General features: G+C 42.0%; 1 protein-coding gene across 1 annotated transcript; it reads left to right on the forward strand.

Moving 5' to 3' along the window:
• The first annotated feature begins 4,865 nt into the window (after window positions 1-4,865).
• On the forward strand, window positions 4,866-18,608 carry LOC140491256 (NACHT, LRR and PYD domains-containing protein 3-like). Its single transcript, XM_072589221.1, has 3 exons — window positions 4,866-6,253; window positions 11,607-11,944; window positions 13,927-18,608. The coding sequence occupies exons 2-3, from the start codon at window positions 11,860-11,862 to the stop codon at window positions 15,234-15,236; spliced, it is 1,395 nt and encodes a 464-aa protein (XP_072445322.1). The 5' UTR covers window positions 4,866-6,253; window positions 11,607-11,859; the 3' UTR covers window positions 15,237-18,608.
• Window positions 18,609-19,329: the final 721 nt, after the last annotated feature.

Genomic DNA, 19,329 nt, shown 5'->3' on the forward strand with positions numbered 1-19,329 from the left:
GCCCGACCACTCCGCCTCCACCCCCTCTCCGGCCTATCACCCTCACCTTAACCTCCTTCCACGTATCGCATTCCCTCCTCCCTCTCCAAAGTCTCTCCTCCCTACCTTTTATCTTAGCCTGCTTGGCACACCCTCCTCATTCCTGAAGAAGGCTTATGCCCGAAACGTCGATTCTCCTGCTCCTTGGATGCTGCCAGATGTGCTGCGCTTTTTCAGCAACACATTTTTCAGCTTTGGCCAATATCCCTCTAAACCCTTCCTATACATGTACCTATCCAGATGCCTTTTAAATATTGTAATTGTCCCAGCCTCCATCCCTTCCAATGGCAGTTCATTCCAGACATGCACCACCCTCTGTGTGAAAGCGTTGCCCCTTAGGTCCCTTTTATACCTTTCCTCTCTCATCTTAAACCTATGCCTTCTGACACTGGACTCTCATACCCTGGGAAAAAGACATTGACTATTCACCCTATACATGTACCTCATGATTTCATAAAACTCTATAAAGTCACCCGTCAGCCTCCAATGCTAGCGGGAAAATAGCTTCCATTTATTCAGCTTCTCCCTGTAGCTCAAAGCCTCCAACCCTGACAACATCCTTGTAAATCTTTACTGCACCCTTTGAAGTTTCACAACATATTGAGAGAGACCAGAATTGCACACAGTATTCCAAAAGTAGCTTAACCAATTGTCATCAAAAGCACTTGAAACTAGCCATCATTATCCTTCGCTTTCACAGGAAACGCTGGTCTGGAATTCACTAGCCTTTAAAACAGTCCTTATTATCCGCAAACAGCTACTCCCATATATATGCTCCAGTTTGTGACTAATATCGCCATCGCTAGCTTCTCCCAATTTCGCCAGGAACCACTTTTATCCTCATCGTAAGTAATGTATAACTTGCAGAATTATGGTCAGTGTTCCCAAAATGTTCTTCCACTGAATCTTTGATCACGTGACTGGGCTCATTCTTAATACCGGGTCAAGTATTTCCCTTCCTCAATTGGACTAGAGACATTTTGCTTCAAGAAATCCTCTTGGACTCAACTAACACATTCTACCCCCACCCACACAAAAGCCACTTTCCTTAAGAGAGTCCTTGTCAATTTCTAGAATGTTAAAATCACACATCACCACAACCCTGGTGTTTTCACATTTTTCCATTGTCTCTCCATGGATATGTTCCTCTGTCTCCCGCTGGCTGTTGGGAAGCCTGTAATACAAACCCATTGAAAGGTTTGCAGCCCTCTTATTCCTGAGCTCTACCCATATGACCTCACTGGATAAGCCCTCCAAGATGTCCTCCCTCAGTAAACCGGTGATATTCTCCCTAATCAATAATCCTCAACATCTTTTACATCCCTCTCTATTTTGCATGATAAAATATAGAACATTAAGCTACCATTCTTTTCCTTCTTTGAACCAAGTAATAGCTACAATGTCATAGTTATTTGCATGAATCCAAGCCCTAAGTTCATCTGTTTAATGTGCCATAATCCTTGCATTAGAACAAATTCACTTCACATCGCCAGTCCTGCAGTGTTCAGTAACCTCTTCCTGTCTGTTCTTCTACTTCATTGAGAGTGCGCTGCTGGAAAAGAACAGCATGTCAGGCAGCATTCAAAGAGCAGGAGACTCGATGTTTCAGGCAAAAGCCCTCCATCAAGAATCAGGCTTGTAGTTCAGGGGGGCTTAGAGATAAATGGGAGGGGTGTGGGGCTGGGGGGAGTGGGGAAATATGATAAATAGGTGAAGGTTGGGGGAGGTGGGGGAAGGTGATAGTCGGAGAGGAGGATGGAACGGATAGGTGAAAAGGAAGATGGACAGGTCAGGCGGGCGGTGCCGAGTTGGAGGGTTGAGACTGTGATAATGTGCAGGGGAGGGGAAATGAGGAAACTGGTGAAATCCACATCGATCCCACGTACATCTCCCCCCTCACCTCTATCCCAGGCCCCAAAAGGATCCTTTCACATCTGACAGAGATTTACCTGTACTTCCACACACATCATCTGCTGTATCCGTTGCACCCGATGTGGCCTCCTTGACATTGGGGAGACAGGACGCTAACTTGCAGATTGTTTCAGAGAATATCTCTGGGACACCAGCGCCAACCAACCCCCTCCCCCCGAACACTTTAACTCCCCCTCTCACTCCACCAAGGACAAGCAGGTCCTGGTCCTCCTCCATCACCAAACCCAAACCACCCGACACCTGGAGGAAGAACACCTCATCTTCCACTTTGGGACCCTGCAAACACACAGGATCAATATGGATTTCACCAGTTTCCTCATTTCCTCTCCCTCTACCTTATCCCAGTCCCTTGCCTCCAACTCAGCACCACCCTCTTGACCTGTCCATTTTCCTTCCCATCTATCCACTCCACCCTATCACCTTTCCCTGCCACTTTCACCTACCTAACACATTTCCAGGTACATTTCCCCCCAGCCCCAGCCTTCTCCCATTTATCTCTCAAACCCCTGGCCCACAAGCCCCATTCCTGATAATGAGCTTATGACTGAAACGTTGACTCTCTTACTCCTCAGATGCTACCTGACCTGCTGTGCTTTTCCAGCACCACAGTCGACTCTGATCTCCAGCATCTGCAGTCCTCCCTTTCTCCCACCCTGCTTTAAACACCTACTGAGTGAAACCAGCAAACCTCCCTGCCAGGATATTGGTGCCTCTCCAATTTGCGTTAAATCCTTCCCTCTTGTTGAGGTCCCAATCGCCCTGGAGGACATTCCAATGATCCACATATTGGAAGCCCTCCATCCGACAGCCTTTTAGTGATGTTTTTCACTGCACTGTCTTCTTATTCCTCGCCTCACTGGCACATGGAATAGTCCTGAGATGTGAACCCAGAGGGGTTGCCTATGTTATTCATACCAACCTGTGCCACACTCTTTGGCTACTCAGAGTCATAGAAATGTACAGCATGGAAACAGACCCTTTGGTCCAACTCATCTATGCTAACTAGATATCCTAACCTAATCTAGTCCCACTTGCCAGCACCTTGGTCCATAACCTTCTGAACCCTTTTTATTCATGTACCCATTCCAGATGCATTTTAAATGCTGTAATTGTACCAGACTCCACCACTTCCTCTGGTAGCTCATTCCATGCAGGCACCACCCTCTATGTGAAAACGCTGCCCCTTAGGTCCCTTTTTTTATCTTTCCCCTCTCACCCTAAACCTATGTCCTCTAGTTCTGGACTCCCCCACCCCAGGGAAAATACTTTGTCGATTGATCCCATCCATGCCCCTTCATGATTTTATAAACTTTTATAAGATCACCCCTCAGCCTGTTCAGCCTCTCCCTCTAGCTCAAATCCTCCAACCCTCGCAACATTCCTGCAAATCTTTTCTGAAATGTTTCAAGTTTCACAAATCCTTCCTACAGGAGGGAGACCAGAATTGCACACAATATTCCAAAAGTGACCTAACCAATGTCCTGTACAGCTTCAACTCATTGCTCCTTTTGACAATGTTCTATGTCCATTCACAGACATCCTTGACCCTGGAACAAGGGAGGCCATGCACCATCTTGGTCCCTTTTGCAGCCACAGAATAGCCTGTGGAGACCCCTATTAGTACTGGTTTTCTGCACTTTGATCCTGCCTGTTGAACAACAGTGCCAGCTGTGGTAGCACTGTTCTGGCAGCTGCTGTTGTTATCCCCTGATCAGGCCCTACCGACCACTCCACTCCTCTCCTCTCAATATTCAAAACAGTATTCTTGTTGGAGATGGTTTAGCCACAGGGGTGTCCCAGTCTCCAACTGCCTGTCCCTTCCAGCTACCTGCCTGAACCTTGATAGCGTCCACGACTCTAAAACTCCTGTCTATGACGCTTTCCACTCACTTTCCTGAATGCCACGAAGTGTATCCACAAACTGACCCATGTAAGAAGCTACAATTGGACAGTTCCCACAGGTTTGGTTGGCATGACTGTTCGAACTGTCTCTTACTTCCTACATTCGACATGATAAGCACACTACCCATTTTAATCTTCTCACAACTATTTCATTGAAAATTAATGTCTATTAAAATTAACTTACAGCCGTAGAGTTAGAATCTTATTAAAGAACATTAAATATGCAATTAATTCTAGAAATAGCAGTCTAGATCCCACTCTAAATCCCAGGACTGTACTGCTCCCCCACCAGCCTGACTCCCATTGCCCTTAAACCTGATGGGGAGGGCAAGGTGAATGGAGGTTTCAGGTAAGAATAGTGAGTCATCTGACTGTTACTGACCAATCAGCAGCCCTTCTGTCCAAAACGTTACTTTGGCATTGTGACGTCACTCTCCTCCAGGTTTGGCCCCGGAAGCTCCTTCCGCTGCTTCAGCCCCTCAAGGTGTGTCTTCAAACCCGACCCTGCTCCTTCGGGATTGATCTGGAAGCTCCCACTGAGTGAGACCGTTTCATGCCGGATCACAGGAAGCCTGGACTGTGCTGGGTGTTGACAGTGTCGATTAAATATTAATCAACCTGTCACTGAGAGGTGTGAAAAAGGGGATAAATCGGAATCACCTTCTTCTGTGCTGTCGATCTCTACGACAATCATATAACCAGAAGATAACACACTGAGATCTTAATCAAGGTGCAGGAACAAATGACTGCAGATGCTGGAATCGGAACTGAAAACAACAAATGCTGGAGATCACAGCGGGTCAGATAGTATTCACAGAGGGAGAACAAGCTAACGTTTCGAGTCTAGATGACTTTTCATCTTAAATCAATACAGTTAAATATTTTTTGTGTCATTGCATTTTGATATCAACATGATCATTTTGCTGTTATTAGAATGTAGTTTGCTTACATTTGTTCAATAGCAGCAGCAACAAAATTCCGCCAAATTTTGATCAGTCTAACAATGGTACATATTCTTTTGTTTCGCTTGTGAACAAATGCAAAATTATGACGGAGTAAATGTGGGACAAATACAATGTACTTCAGTGAAAGGAAGAAATGGAAAAGATAAAGTTCAAAGATCAGCTGTGTTACTGGCAATATTCCCTGATGAGTATCAGACACTCCAGGATAGAATGTTACAATTTCAGGAAAGGCTGAGAAGTAACTGTGGCTATCAGAATGGTAAACAGCATGGCAAGCATCTCAGGAGACTGCATAGCCTGAGCACAACTTGCAGATGAATGGTATTTGGTGCTTGGCCACTGGGCAGACCACCTATGAACAAAAACAGTTGTTTTATCCCCTCATACATGATCTGTGGCAGCAGGAGAGATCATCTAGGCTCACGATCCTGCTACATGGAAACACAGAATTCAGTTTACTGAACCAGCTCATAACATCAATTGGATGGTCAGGCTGGTTGTAAGCAGGTCTTGGCAGTGTGGCTGTGGAGGGAGGTAACTATCTGTCCTTCTGTGGTTCCATTCAAGCCCGGGCATCCTTGGAGATGGGGTGCAGAATGTCCATCTCAATGCCTTTAGAGGGATGGAACACCACAGAGGCATACAGTGCTTTATTTCCCGTCCAACTCCATTTCGATTTTATCCCTTCCCTCTCTTCCTACTACGTCCCCTACCATGTTTATATTTGGTATTGCATTGCCCAGAAAAGGCTGCGCTTGTAAATCATCAATTGGATACACATGAGTTTTTACTGGTGGTGGCTGCTCGTTATACAAAAACAACAAAAGAAGTTGCAGTGGGAAAGAACTCATTTTTGTGTGATAACACTTCTGGGTAGAAACATATACTAATAAAACACAGCAATGAAGGACTCCTATGGTGCAGGGTTAGAATTCTTAAGTGTGTTCAAGTTCAGCCTGCTACCCTAAATGTGTAATATCTATGGGCAGAGTGATTAGAAATAACTAATGAGAACTGAAACAATTTAGGTTTTTGACTGTCATGTAGGAGGAGAAAGAGACCATTAATCCTTTTGAAATTGCTACATAGAGACAGGAAGAGTCTGCAAGTAAAATCGCACAATTATTTATTGCAAATTAATATTTTGTATCTATGGTTGAAAGTAGAAGGTTTTCGGTGTGATATTTCTTTAACTTTTTACATCAGATTTTTTAATTGCATGTTTGGTTCACTTTCTTCTGACAGACAATGATGGAAAAGGAATTAGTCAATTGCTGAATAGTTACAGCGACAAGGAGTTAAACCTGATTACCCAATTCTACTGTGAGAGATTGGAGGATGCAATATTAGACTTGGTGGAGAGCATTGCCCTGACATTAACAGCAACTGATTCATTGAGCAATGGAAATTACACTGTAAGTTTAACAATAGAATAATGGAATAATGGAAAAATTCTATAATATATCAGTAAATTGATTGAAGTGGGCATGTAATTGAAGGAACCTTTGGAAATTTAAGGAAAAGTAACAAGGTTGTGCATCTCATTAATGATATGAAAAACAATAAAAGTAAGGGTCAGGGGTACAAAACTAAAAATGCACCAGAAAATAGAAAATACTGAAACAATATTTTTTTCAAATAAAAAAAATAATGAAAAGTTGTTTACTTGAAGGACCGATAACGAACTGAGAGCAAAATAGAAATTAGGGAGGTGGGACCCCATGGCTTAGTGGTTAGTGGATGAAACCATGTGATGATGAAAACCACATGTTAGAGAATGTCAGGATACCAGATTAGTTTTAGCGAGATGGAAGAAATGCCATGATGAATATTTCACTGGGAAGAATAGCTTGTGTGTGCTCTGCAAGCAACAAGATCCTAGCAGAGAGCACAAATAAAAATACCATGGTGGGGAGGGATTGGTGTCAGCGGTTTTAAGGGTGACGCTGGAATACCCAGTGAGTTCAGTTTCCAAATCGATTATGATGGAATTCTTCAGTTTATGTTGTACGCAGCTTTTGGTTTAAGCTCTAACACTATGGTCATTGTGTCATTCAGAACTGAGAGAGTTAAGTTTGGCTTGACCTAGAAATAAGTGAAACATTGTCACAGGGCAGCACAGTGGTTAGCATTGCTGCCTCACAGCACCAAGGTCCCAGGTTCGATTCCAGCCTCAGGCAACTATCTGTGTGGAGTTTGCACATTTCTCTCCGGGTGCTCCGGTTTCCTCCCACAGTCCAAAGATGTGCAGGTCAAGTGAGTTGGCCATGTTAAATTGCCCATAGGTTAGGTGTGTTAGTCAGAGGGAAATGGGCCTGGGTAGGTTACTCTTTGAAGGGCCTGTGCCCACACTGTAGGGAATCTAAGAAATATGTTGTCAAGTTTTAAACCTTATGAAGTTCAAGTTCAAGTACCAGTAAGGTGCCACTCATGTCCCTGAGGCAGGTAATATTGAGGGACTCTTGAAGAAGTGTTCTGTCCAGATCATTGAAAGTGAGGAATTACAACCCCTTGTGAAGTTTTCTTGACTTGGTAGTGTTCCATGTTATTCATGGCCGGTGAGTTTAGCTGAGAAATCTCTGGTCACTGTACTAATTACTTTTGCTAATCAATGTGCTCCATAGTGTGCTATATCAAAGTCTGTTCCCATATTTGCCTCTTGTTAATTCTGGATGTTGAACATAAACTGTGCATAAATTCTGGCCCACTGTTATAAATGTATTAAGTAAAATCTGTTGCTGTTTGTTGCTAGAGAATTATTCAGCTTTTTTCGTTGACTAAGTTCCTTGAACTCACTGTGTCTACTCTTTAGATGAAGGTAATTGGTCTCTAGTCAAATCATAATATAGATTTTCCACGTGCTCATGTGTCACATTGTAAAACGTACAAAACAAACTGGTAAATGTGACTTGAAATTAACACGCAGAGTTCATTCAAAATGGTTTCTTACAACTACAAAATATTTTTAAACAAAACAAAAACAAGTTACATGTAATGAATACAGTAAATAGTTTTGCCATAGTGAATATCCCTGTCACCAAGAATGACCACAGCTTGAAAATTTATCAATTCATATTGAAGGGAAGAGCCTTTCATGTTTGGACAGATGACATACATTTATAAAAGTATATCATGCCAGCTATTCCACAGTAAAAAAAATCTTCGGGAAAATGTTTACAAATTAAGACCAGAGCTGTGAAGGAAATATTTCATGATTCCAAAAACAAATTATTCCTTGGTGGAAGAAAGGCTTCCTTAGAAACATGAACCATCAAGCTAAGTCAGATAATGATTATGACATCACAGTGAAATATAATAACATGCAAATTTATCATTTCATTAAGTTTCCTCCCCAGTGGCTCAGTGAGCATTTGCATTGAGTCATTAATTATTCTTGCCAAGTTGGGAATGACATGCTTTCATGAAGCATTGCACTCGATTTGATGTGATCTAGCTGAATTCTCGATAGGATTGGGATCCAGGATTATTAAACAGCTGCAGTGAATGAAAGGTAGAATATTTCCAAGTCCAGATTGTTTGTAGGTTGAATATCAGGGTTGTGGATTTGGTACGATAGGAATATAAAGATACATAAAGATACAGAATAAAGCAATTCAGTGCAGCATGTCTGCACTAACCAGAAAGAAATTGAAAAAGAAAAGTCGCCCAATTTAATTTTAAGGATGAGAAAGTGAGACTGCAGATGCTGGAGATCAGAATCTCTGGTGCTGGAAAAGCACAGCAGGTTAGGCAGCATCCGAGAAGCAGGAGAGTCGACGTTTCAGGCACAAGCTCATCATCAGGAATGGGGGAGTCCCAAGGGGACTGAGAGATAGGGTTGGGCTGGGGGGGTGGGGTGGGGTATAGGTAGCTGGGAATGCAATAGGTAGTTAAAGGTGAAGGTGATAGGTTGGAGAGGAGGGTGGAGCAGCTTGGTGGGAGGTAAATGGACAGGTAGGACAGTTCAAGAGGGCAGTGCTGAGATGGAAGGTTGGATCTAGGAGAAGGCGGGGGAAGGGGAAATGAGGAAAATGGTGAAACCCAAATTGATTCTGGGTGGTTGGTGGGTCCCAAGGCAGAAGATGAGACATTCTTCCTCTAGATATCAGGTGGTTAGGATTTGGTGGTGGAGGAGGTCCAGGATTTGCATATCCGTGGTGGAGTGGATCACTCTGACACAAGTAGGGAGGATGTGTTTGGTAGGCTAGAGGTTATTAAGGTGGACAAATCCCCAGGACCAGATGGGATCTATCCCAGGTTGCTGAGGGAGGTGAGAGAGGAAATAGCTGGGGCCTGACAGATATCTTTGTAGCATCCTTAAATACAGGTGAGGTGCCGGACGACTGGAAGGTTGCTCATGTTGTCCCCCTTTACAAGAAGTGAAGTAGGGATATTGCGGGTAACTATAGACCAGTGAGCCTGGCGTCATTGGTGGGAAAGTTGTTGGAGAAGGTACTGAGGGATAGGATCTATTTATATTTGGAAAATAATGAGCTTATCAGTGGTAGACAACATGGTTTTGTACGGGGGAGATCGTGCCTTACCAACTTATTAGAGTTCTTCGAGGAAGTGACCAAGTTGATAGATGAAAGAAGGGCTGTTGATGGCGTTTGCATGGACTTTCGTAAGGCATTTGATAAGGTTCCCCATTGTAGACTAATGGAGAAAGTGAAGTCACATGGTGTGCAGGGTGTTCTAGCTAGGTGGATAAAGAACTGGTTGAGCAACAGGAGACAGAGAGCAGTAGTTGAAGGGAGTTTCTTGAAATGGGGAAACGTGACCAGTGGTGGTCCACAGGGGTCAGTGTTGGGGCCACTGTTGTTTGTGATATACATAAATGATCTGGAAGAGGGCACTGTTGGTATGATCAGCAAGTTTGCAGATGACACGAAGATTGGTGGAGTAGCAGAAAGCAAAAGGGACTGTCAGAGAATATAGGAGGGTATAGATAGACTGGAGAGTTGAGTGGAAAAGTGGCAGATGGCTTTCGATCCAGATAAATGTGAGGTGATGCATTTAGGCGAGACTAATTCAAGAGTGAATTATACAATGAATGGAAAAGCCTTGGGAAAAGTTGATGAGCAGAGAGATCTGGGAGTGCAGGTCCACTGTACCCTGAAGGTTGCTGCACAGGTGGATAGACTGGTCAAGAAGACATACAGTATGCTTGCCTTCATTGGACAGGGTATTGAATATAAGAGCTGGCAAATCATGTTAAAATTGTACAAGACATTGGTTTGGCCACATTTAGAATACTGTGTACAGTTCTGGTCGCCACATTACCAAAAGGATGATGTGGACGCTTTGGAGAGGTTGCAGAGAAGGTTTATGAGGGTGTTGTCTGGTCTGGAAAGTGCTAGCTATGAAGGGAGGTTGAGTAGGTTAGGTTTATTTTCATTAGAAAAAAGGAGATTGAGGGGGGACCTGATTGAGGTTTACAAAATCATAAAGGATATAGACAGGGTGGATAGAGATAAGCTTTTACCCAGGGTGAAGGATTCAATAACAAGAGGTCACGCTTTCAAGGTGAGAGATGGAAGGGTTAAGGGGGATACACGCGGCAAGTACTTCACACAGAGGGTGGTGGGTGTCTGGAGCGCGTTGCCAGCAGAGGTGGTAGAAGCAGGCACAGTAGATTTATTTAAGATGCATGAGTAGGTGGGGAGCAGAGGGATACAGATGCTTAGGAATTGGGCGACAGGTTTAGACAGTACATTTGGATTGGCTTAGGCTTGGAGGGCCAAAGGTCCTGTTCCTGGACTGTAAATTATCTTTGTTCTTTGTTCTTTGTTCTTTGTAAGCACACGAGTTGAAAAGGCAACACTTCATGCAGTTGCAGTGATGTTAATATTGTGTCTGTTGGTGAGCTGAAGGATATTTATGACTTCAATTATTGGAGTTTCATGATGTTATCAGAACTAGTTACCCAAATTGCCCCAAATACCATAATGACCGTTGATATCCTTTCAATTCTTACTGCAATAAAATCATGGCAATTACAAACTTTTCAATATTTCCTACAAAATTTCCAATTTATTGTTTTGGATTTCCTTTTTGTTTCTTTGGATATAGCAGTGAAACTAGTCCACTTTTAATGTAGGAATTCATTGAAGGTGTTGTGGTTCTAGCATCAAAGGCTATTAAAGTGACAACATGGATCTCATGTTCACATCATAGTTCAACTGTTATGGATTCAAACCCAAACCCCAAAACTTCCACTTCCAATATTGTAGAGTTTGGCTTTGTTTATCACATGACTTGTTAACTGCAAGTTTCATGTCATATCCAATAGATTCCTCTATTCCTGATGAAGGGCTTTTGCCCAAAACATCGATTTTCCTGCTTCTCGGATGCTGCCTGAATTGCTGTGCTTTTCCAGCACCACTGTAATCTAGAATCTGGTTTCCAGCATCTGCAGCCCTTGTTTTTGCCTACTACTAATGTCTCCCTCATAGTACTTCTTCACAAGTGGAGGGAAGGTCTCATCAGTGTGCTGAGATGAATATTCTTCACCAATCGAACATCATTAATGTAACAGCTTTTCATAATTACGACATTGCTGTTTATCATTTTCTCTCATGGTTTTCCTTTCTATTTCTTCTTTTTCTTGTTTCTTTCTGGTTTATTCCATTGCTCTTCCTTAGTTTCTTTCTTTCCCATCTTTCTTTTTCCCTCATTTCCTCCATCAATTCATTCTTCCATTCCATTCCTTCATCTATTGTTTCCCTTTTCCCTTTCTATTTTACCTGTTCTTCTCTTTTATTTCAGTATATCCGTAATCTGTCAGAGCATCAACAGAGAAAGGAAGCAACAAAACATTTTCTGAACACAGTGACCAAAACCAATGGCTGTGGAGAACGAATATTTTGGGAAACATTGGTGAAAATGCAAGAATCAAAACCAAAACTGAAACTCATTCTGAAAGAAATTCAGAGCAGAAGTGTTGTACAGTCCAAGTATTTCTAGCAATCAAACATGGTTGCCTCTTTAATGGGTGAGGCTGCCATACACTACTAATGAAATGAAACATCTTTCCCAGGTTTTGACTTGCTTTATAATGCAAGCATCGGAGAGATGGAAGGAGAGCTATCAGATCACCTCAAAAGGTAAGTCAAAATAAAAATAATCGTTAATCATAAAAACGTACCGCATTAATTAAGTTCTAACATTTTATTTGTGTCTCACATTTCACCACTGAAAGGAAACAAACCCTCCAAATTATTACCATGAACTGTTTCTATAAACTGCAATCAAAGTTACAACACGAAGCAAATGAACTGGAACTTGGGCATGGACAGTGTTCCATCTGCCACAAATTATATTCCACTTGTGTGATATTGAGCTTTGTTGGAAATTGCTGAATGCTCATTTTGATTTTCCCAGCTGCTCTGGAGTAGACTGAGCCCAACTTTCCAGTTTTAGATGCTGAACCACAAAGTCACATTCAGTTTTGCAAGTCAGTTGGTTTTAAAATCTTCCCTAGTACTTTGTCAGGCCATTATTTCTTTTCCCTTCAGTCACATCAGGGTCTGAATAGAAGTCTTGCTTTTACTGTCAATACAAGGCCTTAGGGTGCCTTTATGCAAATGTAAACCTCAATATCGCCAGAGTCTCGGAGTCTACAAAGTCTGTATTGGGCTGGAGTCACATAGAGTTCGAGACCCAGTTAAAGCTTGAATCAAATACATGACAGACTGAGTAAAGATGATGTCATTTATAGGATCACAATTGGTTCTAGACTAGTTACTGATGAAGTCAGATCTGGTGAATACAGAAGTTAGAGTGTGGTCTCATAGTGTGGACAGTCTGAACTGATATGTATGTACTGGTTGAAGAAGGTCTTGATTCATATGTCGGCTCCACCCTGGGCAGTGACTTGAAACACACATTGACCTAAAGAAGGTGAGGATGTGGGTCACGTATAGAAACAGAATCTTTAAACATCCAAGTGTCATATTTCTACCGATTGCATGTGTACTAGAGTTCACCATGTATCAGATTGCACACATGTTGTTTGGGCATTGAATGAAGGCACAAATAGGGCTACAATGATATTAGCTTGACCTAATTGATCAACCAGGACTAGATAAGGAATTGTTTTTCAATAAGTCACATATCCCTGAAACACATTTCTACACACAGTGCTGAAACATTGGATTTGTGAAGAGCACATATTTGCTGAAATCTTACTGACATAGAGTGGCTGTGTCAAAGACTGTACTCAATTGTCTGGCCAGGTAGTTAGTTGACTTGGAAACATATTTAGGCTCATAATGGGGTAAGATTTGCTTCATCTATGTATCTATGTCTCGAACTTGTTAAAACATGAAATCAAATATGGGGTCAAGCTGGGTATAGGTAGATTCACATGAAGATTCAGAATAGATAGGGAGTTCATTTACATACAATCTTAGACTGTACAATGAGAGGCTTCAGCTTTCGCACTGAAATGAACAATGAGTTGATAAAATTGGTGGAAGATCCCAATGTGATCCTTATACATCGACAGTGTTGTTTTATAATTATGGTTCACATAGCACATTTAATTGTATCACTGGTTTGTCATCCTGTTCCCAACATTCAGCATTGAAAAAGTGAGTGTTATGCACAGTCCCTATTCAGCCAGTGGGCCATATGTTTACATTAGGTATAAGTTGTCTGAGATTGAAGCAGACATCAATCTTATAAACACTCTGATACTATCTCCACTGAGGACAACAGACAAAACAAAAATGAATACAGTAAATAATAATAAGTGAACAATGTGATAATATTTGGCTTTTCAGATATTCCAATGGTAAATTCTCCTCAAATGGAGATGGAGAAGATGAAAGAGTGGAGGGGCTTGTCTGTTATAACGTAAAATCTACTATAATCCATCTGATTCTCCCTGGTTTATATTTAATTTAATTCAGTATTTATCCGGCAAGATTAATTTCTAGCACAGCGTAGTAAAATTTGGATTCGACTCACATATTTTGTATTGCTACCCAACTCAAACTCCTCCTTGCTTCTCGTTAATTGTTTTAATGTAGTTAATTAACAAATAAGAACAATGCCAACATAATTTTGATCATTGTCATGAAAGGTATACAAGATCAACATAAGCAACACCTCCTCCACCAAACCGAGCATGTGGTCAAACACACCATCAAAGGAGACAGCAAAATAACGATCATTTCCTTCACTGATCGATATACAGAGCTTATCATTATTTCCACTCTGCCTGAACGGAGACTAGTGGAACATGAGCTCCTTTCGAGAGGTAGGGAACATGAAGAATGGCAGCGGAAGTACATCACCAGCGAACTTGAAAAAAATCGGATTGATCAATTATTCAGGAGCAGTTTTGGCCACTCCAGCCTGTCTGGCACCACGGTGGTTAGCGGAGTGGCTGGCATTGGTAAGACAACAATGGTGCAGAGGATGGTCCATGAATGGGCATCAGGAAACATCTATCCTCAGTTCCAATTTGTTCTACATTTCACATTTCGAAATCTTAATGTCATCAACAGAGCCGTTTCTCTGACTGAAATGGTATTGGATCAGTACCCTTATTTAGAAAAGATAATTGAAGATATCTGGATGAAACCTGAATATCTTCTCTTGGTTTTTGATGGATTAGATGAGTACAAACACCAGATTGATTTCACTGGCCGCGTGGCTGGTGATGTCTCTGCGAATCACTGTGTTGCACCTGACTGCAGATGTGAAATTTTTGAAATGGTGCACTCCCTGGTACAGCAACAGCTGCTCAGAGGTTGTTCTGTGCTGGTTACCAGCCGGCCGACTGCCCTTGACTCATTGGAAAAGGCCAATGTCAACCTTTGGGCTGAGATCCTGGGTTTTCTTGCTGATGAAAGAAAAGAGTTTGTCAGAAAGTTTTTTGGCAGTGAGCAACTCGCTACCAATGTCTTCAAACACGTCAAGGAGAATGAGATCCTGTACACCATGTGCTACAACCCTTCATATTGCTGGATCATTTGCTCAACCTTAGGCCCGCTCTTTACACAGCAGAAGTGCAAGCAACCTCTTCCCAAAACCATCACTCAACTTTTCTCCATCTACCTTTCCAATCTCTTGGACAACCACAAGCGAGATGTTGAGGACCAGCGGATGGTTTTACAGCGACTCAGGGAGTTGGCTTACCAGGGAGTTTCGAAAAGGAGAATTGTTTTTAATGAGAATCACTTCATTCAGCATCAGCTGAAGTCCAGCAAATTAATTTCAGGATTCATGATGGAGATCCTTGAAAGGGATGACACAGCTAAAAACATTGTGTACACATTTCTCCACCTTACCATCCAGGAATTCTTGGCCGCCCTGGCTCAGAATGTGGTGGAAATGCTTCACTGTGCTTTTAAGAATGATGATGGTCGGTTTGAGATTTTTATTTGATTTTTAGTTGGTCTTTCAACACCCACTTCATCCCGAAATCTGGAACCATTCCTGGGTCCACTGTCTGATCACACGACCTGTCAGGTAATAGATTGGCTGCAGGCCAATGTTCAGGCAGAAATCAAAAACATGGACAGAGTCACTGGAAAGAGGAAACTGCTGAACACATTCCATTATTTGTCAGAGTCTCAGAATTGAGCTTTAGTTCAGAAGACCATTGGATCTGTGGAACATTTGAACTTTGGGGACTCCAATCCAAAGAATGCACTGAGATTGAACCCAATGGACTGTTTTGTAATGTCTCATGTTGGACAACGTTGTGAATCAGTGATGGAGTTGAATTTGGAGAAATGTTATATTCAGGAGGAGGGAATCAAACGATTGGCCCCTGCAATCCACAAGTGCAAAGTTCTAAGATAGGTTTGATCCGGGTGAAATTAGATAACATGTCAGCAATGACCCATTGATTTTCTCTTATAAATTCCACCTGATATGAATTTCATAGGATCACAGAATCTCTACAGAGCAGAAAACTGTCATTTGGACCATCTCGTCTACATCAACCCTCTGAAGTGCATCCCATCCAGACCCCTCCCCTATCCCTGCATTTCCCAAGGGACATGAAAGGCTACAGAAAAGATTTAGAAGGATGTTGCCAGGGTTGGAGCATTTGACCTATAGGGAGAGGCTGAATGGACTGGGACTGTTTTCCCTGGAGCATTGAAGGCTGAGGGTGACCTTATATATAAGAGTTTATAAAGTCATGAGGAACATGTTTAGGGTAAATAGGCAAGGTCTTTTCCTTGGGATCTGTAAGTGAGAGGGGAAAGATTTAAAAAGGTACTTAAGGGGCAATTTCTTCACACAAAGGATGGTGTGCGTATGGAATGAGCTGCCAGAGGAAATGGTGGAGGCTGGTGCAATTACAACATTTAAAAGGCATCTGGATGGGTATATGAATAGGAATCATTTCGAGGGATATGGGCCAAATGCTGGCAAATTTGATTAGATTAATTAAGGATATCTGGTCGGCATGGACGAGTTGGACCAAAGGGTCTGTTTCCTTGTTGTACATCTCTATGACTCTATAACCCATCTAGTCTGCACATCCCTGGACACTATGGGCAATTTAGCACAATCAGTCCATCTAACCTGCACATAGTTGACTGTGGGAGGAAACCAGAATACCCAAAGGCAACCCCCTGCAGACACTGGGCGAATGTGCAAACTCCACACAGACAGTCACCCAGGGGTGGAATCAAACCCAGATCCCTGGTGCTGTGAGGAAACAGTGCTAACTGTTGAGCCACTTGTCACTATAGTAGCTGAATCACAATTACTATCGTTTTTTTTTCAAGGAGAGTCAATGAGTTTTCCATGCTTTTTATTTATTTTTAACGCTACTACCGCATTGACCTTGATACTGAGTACTCTTAACTATAACAAAAAAAAAGCACCAGGCTAACTTAGTTGGTCTTACACTGTGGGACATTCAAAGCCACAAGGAGTCTGGCAGAGTCTTTAACTAGTGCTATGACAAGGAAACAAAGAACTGAGCCAAATCATCGTACCTCTGTGTTCACAACAGAGTAAAATGAAAACCTTCAAAGATTTTAACCTCAACAATTCCTAACTAGACTTTATAACCAATCGCAGACTCTGTTGATAAATGAAACCTAGGCGGTAGGTTAATAACTGAAACAACAAAAAAAAAGCAATTTATTACCAATATAGGAACTTTAGCAGAGCAAAATTAAACAACAAAGTTTGAAACCAATAGCCTTGTTTTCAGGGCAATTCACACAAAAGACAGACAGACAGACAAATAAACACAGTGAAGGGATAATTAAAATAAAGTAACAAAACTGGCCAGATTAAGTGGTTTTCATATCTTATTCTCAATGTATATTTAATGGTTTCTTTGTTAATTTTCTGAAGATATCAATCTGTGCCACCTTTGAATTCACTCTGAGAACTCAAATTCTGAAATAAAGTGGAAGTTTAGGCAGGGAGCATTTAAATCTTCATGCTGTAATGTCAATAGCTAAGTTCATTCTCTCAAAAGCACAGTCCCAAAAACCAACTTAAATCATGATCTATGCCTATGATTGACCATCTCATTCTCTCCCAGAAACAAATGGAAATTGCTGTTCTAAGGAAAGCTCATTGGACCAAATTATATCTATCCACAGATGCTGCCAGACCTGCTGCGCTTTTCCCTCAATTTTTGTTTTTGTTTCTTATGTCCAGTATCCACAGTTCTTTTGATTTTATGTTCTATCCCAGGCTTGTTCACAACAATTCCCAGGTACTGGCCTGATCAATTCCCAAACATTTCTTCTCTGGTTCAATGTGCTGCTCTCCCACTGTGCTGAAACATCTACAGGATCCTATTGATCAAGAGCTAACCTGCCATTAACTGTGAAGCCCCACCTCGCGAACAAACAGCAGCTTGTTTGTTTGTTTTGTTGAAACATAAGTTGCTGTCCACAATCCAAAAATCATTTCCAGCTCATTGCAGTTCACAGCTACAAAGCAATATTGATGAAATAATAAATTAAACGAAAAGTTGGCGAAGGTTTGAACACTAATCCTAAGAGGCCCTCAATTAAATGAACAGACCTGGTGTGTGACTGAACACAGTTCACTGACAGAGAATAGCAATGGAGATCAGGTGGCAAATCAAACTGTTGAACCCAACCTCTGTCACCAATTGTGTGCCATTGCAGAGATGAATATCATCGTTTGTAGTTTACTTTTACAAACCAAAGCTAATCTGATATTGTATTTGACCCAACCATTCACTAGATAAATAGTAAGTGAATGCTGTACCTAGTTCAATGCAGAATACGTTGCTAACAGCAAGGCTGCCATTCATGTATCTGAAACTGTTACAGGGGAGGGTCAGGGTGGGTTTGAAATAGAGGTTCAACAGTCTGTGATTTACAGGAGGCATGATCTGCCCTTTGTGGTAGCACAAGATTCACCATTCACCTCAGCAGCAGGGAGATTGGGCAGCTCATCACCACATATTTTACATGACTGTTGGGATGAACTATTATCCATTCTGTTTGGAACTGAAAACATGGCTTGTGTATTGTTAAATACATCACAGAAGGAGGAATTTATTGATTGATTGATGTCTATAAGTCTTTTTCTTTGTTGTGTTATCCAAGCAGGACAATAATGCCTCACAATTAACCATTGTTTTTACTCTTTGCTGGATTACATATGGATGAGTTCAATGGAATATAATTGCATAAATGTTTAAAAAAATTGGATATAAGACAATCAATTGCGTTCAACTGTTCAGAGAGTCAAATAACATGAAGAGAGACCCTTTGGTCCAACCAGTCCATGCTGAACGTAATCCCAAACTAAAATAGTCTCACCTGCCTGCTCCAAGCCCATATCCCTCCAAACCTTTCCTTCTCATGTATTTATCAAAATATCTTTTAGAGTCATAGAGTCATAGAGATGTACAGCACGGAAACAGACCCTTCGGTCCAACCTGTCCACGCCGACCAGATATTCCAACCCAACCTAGTCCCACCTGCCAGCACCCAGCCCATATCCCTCCAAACCCTTCCTGATCATATACCCATTCAAATGCCTCTTAAATGTTGCAATTGTACCAGCCTCCACCACATCCTCTGGCAGCTCATTCCATACACGTACCACCCTCTGCGTGAAAAAGTTGCCCCTTAGGTCTCTTTTATATCTTTCCCCTCTCACCCTAAACCTATGCCCTCTAGTTCTGGACTACTCAACCCCAGGGAAAAGACTTTGTCTATTTAGCCTATCCATGCCCCTCATAATTTTGTAAACCTCTATAAGGTCACCCCTCAGCCTCCGACACTCCAAGGAAAACAGCCTGAGCCTGTTCAGTCTCTCCCTATAGCTCAAATCCTCCAACCCAGGCAACATCCTTGTAAATCTTTTCTTAACCCTTTCAAGTTTCACAACATCTTTCCAATAGGAAGGAGACTAGAATTGCATCCAACAGTGGCCTAATCAATGTCCTGCACAGCTGCAACATGACCTCCCAACTCCTGTACTCAATACTCTGACCAATAAAGGAAAGCATACCAAA

This window comes from Chiloscyllium punctatum, chromosome 19, assembly GCF_047496795.1.
Source record: "Chiloscyllium punctatum isolate Juve2018m chromosome 19, sChiPun1.3, whole genome shotgun sequence".
NCBI lineage: Eukaryota > Metazoa > Chordata > Chondrichthyes > Orectolobiformes > Hemiscylliidae > Chiloscyllium > Chiloscyllium punctatum.